This window comes from Manis javanica, chromosome 7 (assembly GCF_040802235.1).
Source record: "Manis javanica isolate MJ-LG chromosome 7, MJ_LKY, whole genome shotgun sequence".
NCBI classification, from domain to species: Eukaryota; Metazoa; Chordata; class Mammalia; order Pholidota; family Manidae; genus Manis; species Manis javanica.
The window spans coordinates 134,081,956-134,097,983 of NC_133162.1; the positions used below are offsets into that span (position 1 = coordinate 134,081,956).

The following is a 16,028-nucleotide window of genomic DNA, read 5'->3' on the forward strand; positions in this document are numbered from 1 at the left end:
CTTGATCACTGTTGCATTTTTTCATATGTGTGATTTTTCTATAAATCTGTCCTTAAATTTGACTCTCAGACCGTGTACAAACCATATTCCAAATGTTCCAGTGTGCCAGTGTTCTATCAAGTCTCTCCTTTCTCCTAGAGACCTTCTTTCCAGCACCCTCTGACTTCCTGCTGTGATTCGGATTAGTAGTTCTCCAGGAATTCTGTGTTAACTTTATTCTCTGATCCTGTGTCTTCATTTACTCCTTTATGTTCAGGAACAGCCCCTGGTAGCTTTCTAAAAGAGGTATGTAAGAGGGATAGTTTCTTAGTTTTTTGCATGTCTGAAAAAAAATTTAAAAAAAATTTTCATACTTGATGGATTTCCTATTTGATGGACAGATGGCCTTTGTGTAGCCTTGCAGGCTGAAATTAATTCCCCTTCAAGAACTGGCAGGCATTGCTGCACTGTGTTCTGACATCTGTTGCTCCATCTATTTGTGTGTGGCTTGGTTTGGTTTGTTTTTTTCTTTAGAAGCTTCTAGGGTCCTGTCTTTTATCCCTGGTGCTGTGAAATTTCTTATGTAATCCTGGATATGAGTTCTCTTTATTCACTGTGCTCAGTATTCAGTGTGCCTTATCGATTTGGCGACTCTTGCCTTCAGTACTGGGAAAATTTATGTATTTGAAAATTTCATTTAGCATAATACCCTCTCGGTCCATCCATGTTGCTGCAAATGGCAGAATTTCTTTCTTTTTGAAGGCTGAATAATATTCCATTGTGTGTACGTACTACATCTTCTTTATCCATTCATCTATTGACTGATACTTTGGCTGCTTCCAGTATCTTGGCTGTTGTAAATAATGTGGCAGTAAACATAGGGGTGCACATATCTTTTCAAATCAAGGATTTTGTTTTCTTCAGGTAAATCACTAGAGGTGGAATTTCTGGATCATATGGTATTTCTACTTTTAGTATTTTGAAAAACCTCCTTACTGCTTCCCATAGTGGCTGCACCAGTTTACATTCCCAGTGTAGGAAGGTTCTCTTTTCTCCACATCCTTACCAATGCTTGTTAGCTCTTGTCTTTTGGATGGTGGCCATTCTGACTGGTGTGAGCTGATATTTCATTGTGGGTTTGATTTGCATTTCCCTGATTATCAGTGATGTGGAGCATCTTTTCATGTGCCTGTTAGCCGTCTGTATTTCTTCTTTGAAAAAATGTCTGTTAAAGTCCTCTGCCATTTTTTAAATAGGTTTATTTGGTTTTTTTGGTGTTGAGCTGTATGAGTTCTTTATTTGATTTAGATATTAACCCCTTACCAGATATATTGTTTTCAAATATCTTTCCTATTTGCTATTCTTACCATTTGCTAGGTGGCTTTTTCATTTTGTTGATGCTTTACTTCACTGTGCAAAACCTTTTTAGTTTGATATAGTCTCAACTGTTTATTTTTGCTTTTGTTTCCCTTGCCTGGGGAGACAGATCCAGAAAAATATTGTGCGTTTATTTTTTATCCATTCCACTCATTTTTTTAATTGGTCTTTTTACCATATAATATTTACCATTTATATTCATAGCAATTGTTAAGACTTAAGCCTGCATTTTATTTTTTGTATCATTTCTTTGTTCTTTTTTCCTGTAGTCCTATGGATTACTTGAATATTTTTGAGAAATCCTTTTTTATGTATTTATAGCTTTTTGAATCTCTTGTATAATTCTTCTGGTTGTTGCTTTGGGTATCACATTGCACATATACAACTTAACACAGTCTATTGGTGTGGATATTTTACCAGTTCAAGTGAAGTGTAGAAATCTTTCATCCTCTCCTGTTTATAATGTAATTGTCTTAAATAGTTCCTCTATCTTGTGAACCACATCAGGCAATGTTATAATTTCTGCTTCAAATATCAAACATAACTTAGAACCTGAAGAGGAGAAGGAATGTCAGTTGTATTTACCCATATTTTTCCTCTTTACATTGCTTTTTTCTTTTCCCATGTTTCTTGCGAAATTCTTTCGTTTATCATGTTTCAAAACTTCGTTTAGCCATTTTTTAAAAGTAAATGTCTGATAGCAACAAATTCTCTCACTTTTCCTTTGAGAATGTTTTGATTTTTCCTTCATTGCTGAAGAATATTTTCACTGAATAGGGCTCTGCATTAACCTCTGTTTTCTTGGAAAATGGCACTTGAAAACCACTGTGCCACTTCCCTCCGACCTCCGTGGTTTCTGACGGTGTCATTTACAGGGATGGTATCTTCTCTTTCTCACTGCTTTCAAGGTTTTTTCTTTGTTCTTATATTTTAGGAGTTTAATGATGTTTCCTTCAGTGGATTTCTCTGGGTTTATCTCGTTTTGGATTTGCTAAACTTCTTATGTCTTTTGCCAGACTTTGGGAAATTTTAGTGATTATTTCTTCAAATACATTTTCACCCACACTCACCTTCTTCTTTTTTGGACTCTAGTTGCTCTACAGGCTCCCAGGTCCTTGAGCTTATTTATTTTTTTCAGTCTGTTTTCTCTTTGTTTTTCAGACTGTGTAATTTTTGTTGCTCTAACTTTAAGTCCAGGGATCCTCCATCCTCTCGTTTATCCCATGAGCCCCACCCTTTGATGCTTTCACTTGGGTTATTGTATTTTTCAACTCTATATTTCCATTTAGTTATTCTTTATACCTTCTATATTTTTGTTAATACTTTGTTTTCTGAAATCTTCTACTTTTTTCATTTGTTTCAAGAGTATTTCTATTGATTGTTGAGATATTTTTCTGATGGCGGCTTTAAAATCTTTGTCAGATAATCCCAGCCCCTGTGTATTCTCAGGGTTGGCATCTGTTGACTGGTCTTTTTTTATTATTGAAGTTGGGATTTTCTCCATTCCTGCTGTGACGAGTTTCAATTTCATTATGGGCATTTGGGGCAGTATTCTCTGTGTCTTATTTAAACCCGCTGTTTGCACACCACCTCTAACGGCACTCCAGTGGGGGACAGTGGGTACCACCTCTTCACTGCCAGGTGTGGGTGAAATCCTTAGTTATCCTCTGTTGACAACACAATGCACAGGTGGGTGTCTCATTAGTGTTGGGGGGTGATGGGAATTTAGGTTCTCCACTGGGGCTTCACTGACCCCACCCTGGTTGGGAGGGAGACTTTGTTAGTGCTGGGTGGTGGTGAGAGTTCCCTACTCCACCTTCTCCTTTATCACCTCAGCAGGGCAGGGCAGGGATGCCTCACTGCAGGGGCAGAAGATACCGTGGGGAGAGCTTCCTTACTTCTGGCAGGGGATCAAAGTCCCAGCTCCCCACTCGGCCTTCTTGGAACCACTGGCGGGGGGAGAATTACACCTTATTACAGAGAGGCAAGGTGGGAAGGTCCCCAGTCATGGCTGAGGAGGGCAGGGAATGAGGTGGTGTTACAGTTTCTACCAAGTTAGATAACGCAGGGCAGTTCTGATCTGAAGGTTTCCTGTCTCGCTAGGCTGTCCCTCTGGGTACAGAAAGCAGGCTTTCCTCGGAGCTTTTATGTCTGTGCCTCGTGGCATTTCTAGGCGGCACGGTCCTCCTGCACTCATATACGAGGCATATGGAAGTGGAGTACATGATATAGAATGAAACCCAGGGAACCCACTGATGTGTTGTTCCTTGAATTCCAGGATCCCCAGCAGGCGTACTTTCTTCTTCCAACCATTCAGAGTCTTCATAGTTTTGTTGTATATATAATGTCTCAAATTTTCGCTGCACTTAGTGGAACAAATAAGAAATATGTATATGCCCTCTTGCCCAGAACTACAAGTCTCTTGGGTTTTTTTTTAATTTTTTTTATTTTTTCATACCATTGTACTGTAGTTTCGTGGTTACTGTGTCTTCCTCTTTTTGATGGTAATAACTTTTGCTCTTTTGATGTTTTCTTCTGTGCCCCACTTGTTCTGTTTCCTTTTATTTCTCTTCTTTGTTTACTTTGGTCTTTTTAGTGTGTTGAAGGTTTTTCCTATATGTCTGACAATCTTTGGCTGCATTTCATATTTATTAAGAGTAAGGCACCAAACATCCATTTGGGTCTAATGTTTGGGGCTAATCAAATGGTGGGCTTTACTATAAGGTGATTAAATGAGAAGTTGCTTATTTTATAAATCAGTATTTGGAGGTCTCCTCTCTAGGGAGACCCAGAGAAGTGTGCTCCACTCGCCTATCTAGGAGCTATAGGCTTTATTGGGGGGAATGCAGCAGTGAGCAACCGAGTGACCCACAGTTCACTATGCAGACTTTTTTGTTATCCTTGTTTTCATCCCAAATTTCTCCACTGCTTTCATCAGCAAGTCTCCTATCCCAGAGTCTGGGTCTTCTTGTACAGTTATTCAAACCTATAAGTCTGTGGTGCTTGACCTGGCTGGCAATCCGAGGAGAGAGGGGAAGTGGAAAGGGGAGTGTGCACAGTCATGAGGCTGCTGGGGCCGTGGGAGTTCACCTGAGGGCGACCCTCCCGCACGCAGACGGGGACCCAGAGCCTCTGCTGCTTCCCCAGCACGGTCCCTGCCCCGCACGGTCCCTGGCAACTCCCTTCTTATAGACAGCTTCACACGCTCAGCTAAATCATTTACCTTTCCTAAATCCACGTACGCTTTTCTAGGTTTTGTTGACATTCCTCATCTGCCACTGTCTCATGTTTTCTTAATTTCCCTCTTTTGGGATTACAAAGATGGACAGTAGGTACCTCAGTAAACTCATAAAACTAATGAGTTTAATGCTTAGTAGCGTGTTTGTAGTGAAGTTCTCAGGTGCAACCCAAAAACAACTCATTCCAGAGAGATGGGACTCTGTCATGACCACCAAGGTCTCCTCGGCCCTGTCTGCTTATTAACAAGACCAAGTCGATGTGTTCAGTGCGTGACAGGCATTACGCTAAGTGTTTTAAGTGCACTATCTCACTGAATTCTTGTAACCCTTCTGAGAGGTATTAGCATTTCCATTCCACAGAGGAAGCAGCAGAGAGGGGGTCAAGAGAATTCGCCCAAAGTCGCTCTGCTGGTAAGAGCCAGTGCCAGGGCACAAACTCAGCCTACCTAGCTCCCAAGTCTGCTCTCTCAAGTCCACCCTGCACCTTGGGACACACAAGGAGCGCCAGAACGGCCTCCTCTGCCTCGCTTGTGTCCCTAGTACGTGATTCGCAAACTAGCCGTGCATTAGAATCCGCTCGAAGGCATTTTTAAACACAGGCTGCTGCCCCTTCCCCCAGAGCAAGTCTGGATGTGGCTTGAAAACTTGAATTTCTAACAGATTCTCAGGGCACAAGTTATTGATGCAAACCAGGCTGGCTGAGCTGGGTACCTGTGGCTCAGGGTCCCTTTCAGGCTGTAGCTGAGGTGTTGGCAGGGGCCATGCTCACCTCAAGGCTGCACTGCGAGATGCCATGCTTCCACAATTCCTCGGTGGCTAGTGATAGGCCTAAGATCCCTGCTGGCTGCTGGCTGGAGGTGTCAGCTCCTTGCCACACAAGCCTCTCCATAGCACCGCTCACAATATGTCATCTGGCTTTGCCCAGAGCAGGGCACCCATGAAAGGCCTCAAAGATGGAAGCCACAGTCATTTTATAACCTAACATTGGAAGTGACACGCCTTCAATTCAGCTGTATTCATTAGAAGTGAGTCCATCCTACATTCCAGGTCAGGGGCTCAGACAGGGGCTGCATCCAGGAGGCAAGATCTTTGGGGGCCGGCTCAGAGGCCCTGTGCCATACCGGGGAGCCGGCTGGTCTGGGCCACACTTTGAAAGCTACTGCTCTAAGAAGTGGTCTCAGGACAAAGACTCTGTTCCTGGGGAAGATCAAAGCTCTTTGGTGAGTAAATGGTAGATGACCCAGCAGCCTCCCAAGGTGGGGAAGGGAGGCAGGGTTGTTAGCACCCATCAAGCTTACAGAAGAAGTGAAGGCAAAGCTTTGCAGGCAGGACACCCAGTCTCCAGCCAGCATTCTCTCTAAAGACCCGTACCCAGGCTGTGAACCAAGGTGAGAATGTTCTGAAGTTCTGAGGAAACAGAAATTGAGGATAAAACCACCACTGATGGCGTCAAGAGGGCCCAGCCCACAAGTCAGGTGGAGGCTGGCAGCAGGCTCCGGGATGATGTAATGGAAAAATACAAGTTTTCCTCTGATTTGAAGATAAGTGAGCTCATCTCTAGTGACAGTAAGATGTATTCTTTAAGAGTATAAAGGACTCTGAGGTGTGGTCCCTGCTTAGTTATGGAAATGTTATTTCCACTTATGAAACAACAGGAACTTACATAATGGACAGGGGACTGAGACCCAGAACATGATGCACAGGGCTGCGTGGCCTCAGGCCATATCCTGAGCAGTTTGAGTCTCTGTTACCCTATTGGTAGGACAGGGATGAATACCCCTGTTTCTAACCCGCAGTGTAGCTGGGGATAAAGAACTAAATTAAAGCACTTTTTAAACTTGCAGCAATATTTGGGAGACCCCCCAAAAAAACAAACCCCCACACAGTGATTTTCAACCTTGGGTACACATCAGGGTCACCTGGAGAGCTTTGAAAAGTCCCAGTTCCTCGGCTGTGCCCCAAACCATCATGTAACAAGAATGCCTCCTGCATGTCCCTTTCTGTGTACATACATGTACATATACAGGTGCTTAGGCATTCCCTTTTTAAGGCAGACTCTTGAAATAGTTAAAAGCAATTTCGCCTTTGCTCCCACCAGGAGTGCACAGGTGCTTGGGGAAGGCACTGCAGAGAGGGGCTGCGAAGGAGGTGTGCACTGGGTGGGCTGCCGTGGGAGTCGCTAGACTTAAAGAGTGCGTGGGAAGAAAAGGGTCTCATCTCCCAGTGGCCACGGGTTGGTTCCAAAGAACAGAGAGGGTGGTTGTATTGACAGAAAGCCAAAGTATTCTGTTAGTGTGGACAAATCTTATTTTGAAACTGAGTTAGGGTGCCTTGTGGTAACTGCACCTGGGGAGACTGACACAGCACAGGCGAAGGGAGGCCACCGGCATCTGGTTCATGTCCGTGCCAGGAAAGAGGTAACGAGGGCCTGAGTGCATTTCTGTTTGGATTCTGTTCTCAGGGTGTTGAAGCTTTTGCCCCAACGGCTGGCCTTTAACAAGTATTTCTAATAAACCTGCCAAGTTCAGTTATTACTTTCAAGACCAAATTCTTTGATCAAGGTAGAAGACTGGATCTTTTTAATAGTCTTGAAAGGAGAAATTATAACGGAAACAAGGTTTGTTTTATTCCTAATCTTCACATTTTGCGAAATTACTGTGAACAAAGTATTTCACTGGAATCTGTATTTGGGGGATTAAACTAAACATGGGGTTACACCCCAAAACAACTGAGCAGAGGAAGGACACCAGGTGCCCAGCTAACATGCTCTCCTTTCTGCCCTCCAGAGCCACACCCCAGCAGAAGAACCAGGCAAGAAGCCCAGCAGCTCCCATTGTTGGAAAGCTTTTCACGTTGAGCCAGCTCAGAGGACATTCTCTTCTGCTGAGATGGTGATACGGACCCTCCCCTCCATCTCTGCAGAGGATGTCTGCAAGGAGACCCCTGCCCAGCCCCGGAGCATCCCGCAGCACCCACCCGTCAGTGCGGATGACCTGTGGCTGGAGAAGACGCAGCGAAGGCGGCTGAAGCAGGCCCAGGCTGGCCGGCAGATGCACGCGGGCACGGCACAGACAGACGGAGGCCACGTAAGCAGCTCACCTGCCCCTTGCCCTCAGGTTGGCCTGGTATCCCCTCCTCCTCTGCAGGTGCTTGCATTTCCTGAGCTTTCCCTGACCTGGGCCTGCTGTAGCTGGTCGCCCTTGGGCCCTGTGGGGACAGCAGGTGGGGTCTGCCCTGCCCACTACAGCTGGTGGGAGAAACACTTCACAGTGGCGTGTCCCAAGGTGCAGAGGGAGTGGCTCCTCTTCCCCCTCTGCAGCGTCCCCACCTGTGTCCAGCCCCATGCAAGGCCAAGAGCAGAAATGAAGTGGGGGGCCTGCCCTCAAGCCCTCTCCACACCTATCGCCATTTAGTGAGCACCTACTCTGGGTCACCTCTGGGTCAGACACCAACGGCATGAGCTCTGACACTCGTAAAGGTCCTGACCTTCTCATATAATAATCATAATTAAATTGGCTAAACAGAGTTATTTTAAGTCACACTTTGTCTCTAGGGACATTTTGACACAAGGATTTTGCATGACACTGTGAAAAAATGACTTAATAGTGTACACAGCCTAGCTTTTACTCAATCCGTTTCTTGTTTTTTCCCTTTGTGAAATAGCAGTGTTTTTATTACCAAGTATCTGTGAAGTTCACATCCCTGAGTCTCACCTCATCCCTGAATATATATGTTTTAGAAATGGAGATGAAACTGACATAATATAAAATTAACGGTGCTAAAGTGTACAACTCAATGGCCTTTGTAGACTCACAAGGTTTTGCAAGCATCACCTCTCTAATTCCAAGACATTTCATCATCTCAAAGGGAACGCCATACCCATTAAGCATACCCCTCCCCAGACCCTGGCAAGCACTAGTCTGCCCCTATGGATTTACCTGTTCTGGATATTTCATATAAGTGGAATCAAACCATATGTGACCTTTTGTGTCTGGCTTTGTTCACTTTGCATGTTTTTGAGGTTCATTTATGTTGTGGCTTGTATCAGCATTTCATTCCTTTCATGACTGAATAATATTCCACTGTATGGATATATTTGTTTGACTTGTTTATTCATTCACCCACTGATAGACATTTGGATTATCTCTACCTTCTGGCTATTGTAAATAGTGCTGCCAGGGACATTTGTTTACAAGCTTTTCTATTCTTCATTGTATATACCTAGAAGTAGAATTGCTGAAGCATATGATAATTGTGTGATTAACTTTTTGACAGCGTGCCAAACTGTATTCCACACTGGCCACAGCATTCTGCATTCCCACTAGCAATGTATGAAGGTTATAAGTTCTCCACATCCTCACCAACACTTTTCTGCTTGATGTTGTTTTGTTTAAATTATACCACTTTAGTGGGCCTGAAGTTACCTCACTGGAGTCCCATTTGCATTTTCCTAATGACTAATGTTGAGCATAGTTTCATATGCTCATTGACCACTTGTATTTCTTCTTTGGAGAAATGTCCTTTCAAGCCCTTTACCCATATTTTAGTTGGATTGTTTTCTTTTCATTGAATTATATGAGTTCTTTAACTATGCAGATTACTAGTCCTTTATCAAATAAGTGACTTGGAAATATTTTTCCCCATCTGTAAGTTGCCTTTCACTTTCCTGATACTGTCTATGGGTACCCAAAGTATTTAGTTTTATGTAGTCCAATTTATCTATTTTTTTCTTTCGTTGCTTGTGAGTTTCGTATCATGTCTTAAGAATCCATTGGAAAATCCAAGGTCATAAAGATCTACTTCCATGCTTTCTTCTAAGAGTTTTTACAACTTTGACTCTAATATTTACATTTTGTTTCATTTTGAATTAATTCTTCTGTTTTGTGCAAGGTAGAGGTCCAACTTCAGTCTTCGCCAAGTGGATATCTTGTTGTCTCAGCACCATTCATTGATTGGTTTTCGAGTCTTATAAAAAAACATATAGGTTTATTTCTGGACTCTTGATTTTATTCCATTGGTCTGTGTGTCTGTCCTTTTACTAGTACCACACTGCTTTAATTAGTGTAACTTTGTATTAAGTTTTGAATTTGGAATGTGTGAATCCTCTTTGTCATTTTTCAAGACTTTGGGGGTTATCTGCTGCCCCCTGTAATTCCAAATGCATCTTAGGTTCAGCTGTTTCATTTCTGGAAGAAAAAAGGCTGCTGGGATTTGGGTAGGATTACACTGAGCCTGCAGACCACTTTGGGGAGTACTGCCACCTTAACAATATTCAGTCTTCTAATCTATGAACACAGGATGTTCTCCCAGTTTTCAGATGTGCCCTTAAAATTGCTTTTAGCAATGTTTTATGATTTTTACTTACAAATTTTGCACATCTTTGGTTAAAATGTTTCCTGACTCTGTTTTGATATTTTAATTGGAATTGTTTTAATTTCATTTTTGTATTGTTCATTGCTAGTATGTAGAAATACAGTAGAAAGTTGTATATTGATCCTATACTCTGAGACTGCTGAATTTGTTTATTAGCTTTAAGACTATTTTTGTGTATTATTTATAAATTTCTCTATATAAGATATAGATCCTGTATATTTAAAAAATTTTTACCTTTGTATTTAATTTTCACAGAAATTACTATAAATTATATTGTTTTTAATTTCATTGACCACAAGTTGTATCTTAGTATATTGAAATATTGATTTTTACGTGTATTTTTTAAATTAAAGTATAGCTGATATACAATATTATATTGGTTTCAAGCATATAACACAGTGGTTCAGCAGTTACACACATTAGTAAATCCTCACCCTAACTAGTGCAGTTACTGCCTGTCAATATAGAAAGATGTTACAGATTCATTGGCCATATTCCCCATGCTGCACTTCTATCCTCATGACCAACTTCTACTATGAATGAGATTTTTGTGCCTCATTATCCCCTTCATCCACCCCACCCAACACTCACCCCCTCTCCCATGGTAGCCACTAGGACCGTGTCAGTGTCTATGAGTCTAGTACTGTTTTGTTCATTTTGTTTTGTTTTGTTTTGTTTTGTTTTTAGATTCCATATGTAAGTGAAATCACATGGCATTTGTCTTTCTTGCCTGGCTTATTTCCCTAAGCATAATACCCTCTAGCTCCATCCATGTTGTCGCAAATGACAGGACTGCTTTCTTTTTGATAGCTGAATAATATTCCATTGTGCTTATGTACCACATCTTCTTTATCCATTCATCTATTAATGGACACTTAGGTTGCTTTCATATCTTGGCTATTGTAAATAGTGTGGCAGTCAACATGAGGGTGCATATGTCATTTTAAATCAGAGATTTTGTTTTCTTCAGGTAATTTCCTAGCAGTGGAATTACTGGGTCATATGGTATTTCTATTTTTAGTGTTTTGAGGAACCTCCATACTGCTTTCCATAGTGGCCACACCAATTTACCTTCCCACCAACAGTGCATGAGGGCTCCCTTTTCTCCACCTCCTCGCCAACACTTGTTATTTCTTGTCTTCTGGATAGTGGCCATTTTAACTGGTGTGAGGGGCTATATCATTGTGGTTTTGATTTGTGGAGCATCTTTTCATGTGTTGGCCATCTGCATTTCTTCTTTGGAAAAATGTCTGCTCAAGTCCTCTGACCGTTTTTTAATATGTTTACTTGTTTTTTGGTGTTGAGTCATATGAGTTCTTTATATATTCTGGATGTTAACACCTTATTGGATAAATCATTTATGATATACTCTCCCATACTGTAGGATGCCTTTTTGTTTTTTTTCTTGATGGTGTCCTTTGCTGTACACAAGCTTTTTAGTTTGAAAAAGTCCCACTCGTTTATTTTTTGTTTTGTAGCCTTTGTCCAGGGAGACATGTCCACAAAAAATTACTCATGCTTATGTTCAAGAGATTTTTGCCTATGTTTTCCTCTAAGAGATTTATGGTTTCATGTCTTATATTTATGACTTTAATCCACTGCAAGTTTACTTTTGTGTACAGTTAGACAGTAATCCAGTTTCATTCTCTTACATGTAGTTGTCCAGTTTTGCCAACACGAGTTGTTGAAGAGGCTGTCTCTTCCCCATTGTATATTCATGGCTCCTTTATAATATATTAATTGACCATATATGTGTGGGTTTATATCTGGGTTCTTTATTCTGTTCCATTAGTCTATGTATCTGTCCTTTAACCTGTACCATATTGTTTTAATTACTATAGTTTTGTAGTATAGCTTGAAATCTGGGATTGTAATACCTCAAGCTTTCATCTTCTTCCTCAAGATTTCTTTGTCTATTTGGGTCTTTTGTGGTCTTATACAAATTTTAGGATTATTTGCTCTTGGGAAAAATGCCACTGGTATTTTGATAGGGATTGAATTGGATCTGTGGATTGCTTTGGTTAGTATGGCCATTTTAAGAATATTATTTCTTCCTATCCATGAGCATGGAATAGCTTTCCATTTCTTTTACATCTTTCATATGACTAAATACTCTTGAGTTTTGATTTGTCTGAGGTATTAGCAAAAGGTTGTCTGTACACACTCTCAGCTTTTTCTCTAATCCTAGTTTTCTGAAAGTCATTCTCTTATATTAGTATCTTTGCCATATGGATAAGCTGGGAATTTCCCAAATATCAAGCCTCTGTGCTTTGTTGTTTAATAGTTCTTTCCTCAGTTTATCTCTTCTTGCATTTTACTATAAACAGCAAGAAGAAACCAGGTTGTACCCCCAACACTTTGCTTGGAAATCCCCTCAGCTAAATATCCAAGTCCGTCACTCACTTCTTCTGTTTTCCACATAACTGCAGGACCCAATTCTGCTGAGCTTCCTATCACTAAATGACAAGAATCCTCTTGCTACCACTACCCCCAACCAAAAAATGATCATTTCCTTTGAAGCCCTCATTTCACTAGAAGCATCTTTAACATCCGTATTTTACTAACAAGTCTGTTCACAAACAGTTTAGTTGTTTTCTAAGGCAATTTGTATTTTCTCTACTATGCCTCACTTCCTTCTAAGACTTCACCAGCAGGTATCACTTTAACATCCTTATTTCTACTAACAGTCTGTTTGAGACAATCTAGATTTTTTCTATCATGCTTTTCTAAATTCTTACAACCTCTGCCCATTGCCCCATTCCAAAGTCACTTCCATATTTTTAGGTGTTTGTTATAGTCACACTCCGTATCCAGGTACTAAAATCTCTATTAGTTTTCTATTTCTACTATAACAAATTACTACAAATCTAGTAGGTCAAAACAATACAAATCTATTACCTTACAGTTCTGTAGGCAAGAAGTCTGACACAGCTTTCACTGAGCTAAATCATGGTATCAGTAAGGCTGTGTTATTTCCTTGAGGTACTAGGGGAGATTTCATTAACTTGCCTTGTCCAGCTTCTACAGGCCGTCCACATTCTTTGGCTGCTGACCCCTCCTGCATCTTCCAAGTCATCAATGTGCCATCTCTCTGACCATATCTCCTCTGAACCTGACCTCAGCTGGGAAAAGTTCTTTCAAGGACTCATGATCAGGTTGGGCTCACCGGGACCATCTCCCCATCTCAAGTTCCTTAATCTCAATCTCTCCTGCAGTCACTTGCCGTGTGAGATAACAGGCAGGGGTTACGATGTGTGCAGAGGGGGCATTATCTGCCTACCACAGCCATGGTTTTCCTGGCATTTCCTGGCATTCATAGCAGAAGCAAGCTTTTCTTGCAGTTTTCTGGGTTTGAGCCTGTTGTTGGTTCTGGGTTGGAGGCTCCTGCAGTACCTTGTCTGACAAATATGAAAGGCAGTAAGGTAACCCAGGTCACCCAGCACCTATAACAACAGGGTCCCAAAGTCTCTAAGCAGCTCACCTTCTTTCCGCCTCTCAGAGCATTCCTGTACCTATTTGTGTTTTTCTAGGGTTTCCAGTTGAAAGAGGAAGAGCCTAGGAAGAATGGGAATACTCTTCCTAGCAGAGGCAGAAGTCCCCAGAAGTTCAGTTTTTAAGAATTAAGTTGATCTTTTAGGGATGCCCTAGGCCACATACACATTCAGTGATTTTATAGAAGGACTCCTGGGACCCAGCATATAATTATACTTATGGATATACTTAAGGGTCAGCAAGGGGAAAAGACACAGGTGGAGTCTGGGTAAGTCAACCACTTACTCAGTCGTCCTTGTATTTCTCCCTCCTGTGAGGGCACACACTGAGCATGTCTTTCTCCAGCAGAAGAAAAGATGTGGCAATGTGTGCCCAGTGCTTCTGTCCAGGGAGGCCCATTGGCCACGAAGAGCTCAAGGTTGATCACGTAGGCATTCCCTGCCTAGCACATAACAAAATTCCCGACTCCTAGAAGGGAGGCAGGTACTTGGCATAAAGCACATTGTACATTTGAGAACTTTAAGTTCCCTTTTAATCAGCTGATATATAAAAATTGTAGAATCAGTCGAGGCACCATGAACATCCTTATCAGTGAGGGAATGGTTTGAGTGCCAAGTTTTTCCAGATGCCAGCCAAGAGCCAGGCTTACACACTGGCCCTTCTAATGGCAATGGCCTCAGATCTGCTAGGTTAGTTCTTTTCTGCATACAAGTAACAAACTTATTTGTGATCTTACTAGATAACACATCTAGACAACATAAATGGAATAGCCGAATAGTCAAGGACCTCACCAAATCCCATACCACAGAAAATGCAAACCTATAGCGGGAATGGAATAAAGAACGTAGTAGGATTCAGAAACAAGGATAGTGCACAACATTAGGTCGCTTTTTCAAAGTACTTTTTGACTTTTTACTGTAACCTTGAAGGTGGCAGTGAGAGGATAGGGAGCAGTCATATAAGAATAAAGGTTAGAGATACAAGTAGAACATACTGTAAAGTAACATTAAAAACATATTTCAAATTAGAACTATTGTTTTATATTTTGAAGTGGCTATTGTGATGCAGCCAGCACTGCAAATAGACCATGTGAAAATGATCTGGCCAAAATGTGGCAATAAGTCACCAATGAATATACCCAGTTTTGTTATCCTAGCAATCCTATGAGTTGATTTATTACCCTGTTTCACAGATGAGGAAGCTGAGATTCAGAGTCATTAAGAAACCTGCCCAATTTTAAGGTAATACATTGGCAGATACTCAGTTTGAACCCTTAGTTGTGTTTCTCCAAAGACTTTTTTCCTTCTACTTGTACTGTGTTTTGTCAGTTATGGATTGATGGGATCAAACTACATATATTTTACAGGAAGTTCTTATTTTAATTAGCTTATGTAAAAAAATTTTGAAGGCTGTGTAATCACATAAGGGCACTCGCAGATACAGCATATTAGCGTGGCACTTCCCTGGCCTGCGTATCCCCATCAAAGGTGTACCTGCCAGAGTCACTACCCAAAGCGATGAAGTCCTGCTGGATCTCAGGAAATGGTTCTCCTCTCACTGCACTACCCTTCTTTGACTGTTCTCTTAAAATACATTCTTATTTTATACATAAGATTTATATCACCACTAGGGAGGAACTCACTTTAACACTGAATGCATTTCAGTTCGAAGGAATATTTACAAACACTGGCTTCTCACGGAGAGGCCATATTCTTGTCTGAGGCTCAAAAGTAGAGTCAAGACACTGGCGTCCCTGAAGAGTAGCTTTGCCTCCAGCCCCCAGCATCTCAGAAAGCCCTGTCTCACTATGACTCAGTGCTTTTTTTTTCTGTTGATTCTGTTTGAGCTAAGAATGTTTTCTTCCATGCTATTCTAACAAAAAATCAAAGCGATCTTGACGAATTTTGATGAGGAACCTACAAAATAGGGAACTAAATACAGTTCTTCTGTATTATAATAAATAACACTAAATACAATTACTTGCAGATTTCATATTTGTGAATTTGCCTACTCAGATTTATTTGTAACTCCAAAATCAGTAGCAAGGCACTTTTACAGTCATTCACGGACATGGGCAGTGCAGCAAAAACTGTGATTCGCCCACTGCCGGGTCCCCAGCTGAGGCCACGAAGACAGCGCTCTGCTTTCTTGTTAGGCTTTTAAACAAATGTCCTTTGCACCTTCTATTTCGTGTCATGTTTTTGGCAATTTGTGCTTTTTGTTGGTAATTTTGCTGCTTAGAATGGTCCCCAAGCATATGCTAAAGTGATGTCTAATGTTCCCAAGTGCAAGCAAACTGCAGTGGGCCTTTCAGAGAAATCACGGTTGTTGGGCAAGCTTTGTTCAGGCAGGAGTTCTAGTGCTAGTGGCCATGAATTCAATGATAATGAATTAGCAATGTGGTACATTCAGAAAAAGGAAAAGGAAATTCACTAATCTGTACATGAAGTCATTCTGAAAAGTACTAAAGTAACATAGCATGTGATGAAACTAGGAAAAAGTGAAAAAGTAGCTAAAATGTGGTCTCATGAGATGATGACCAATAAAAAAAGTATAGTCAAAAAGCCA

At 41.3% G+C, this 16,028-nt stretch overlaps 1 protein-coding gene and 1 long non-coding RNA gene across 4 annotated transcripts in view; one reads left to right on the top strand and one right to left on the bottom strand.

The window, feature by feature from the left end:
- The window catches only part of LOC108408299 (uncharacterized), an 89,195-nt gene that overhangs the window by 56,405 nt on the left and 16,762 nt on the right, over positions 1 to 16,028 (bottom strand). The gene's annotated exons all lie outside the window — the stretch shown is intronic.
- ARHGEF4 (Rho guanine nucleotide exchange factor 4) overlaps positions 1 to 16,028 on the top strand; it is a 129,301-nt gene that overhangs the window by 43,919 nt on the left and 69,354 nt on the right. For 2 of the 3 annotated variants that reach the window (XR_012133431.1, XM_073241607.1), the window contains exon 4: positions 7,382 to 7,681. Coding sequence is in view for 2 of the 3 variants with exons in the window: in XM_073241607.1 (XP_073097708.1) it covers positions 7,382 to 7,681 (300 nt within the window). In the remaining variant the exon portion in view is untranslated. The remainder of the gene's footprint in view (positions 1 to 7,381; positions 7,682 to 16,028) is intronic. The other variant, XM_073241608.1, reaches the window with a different exon arrangement.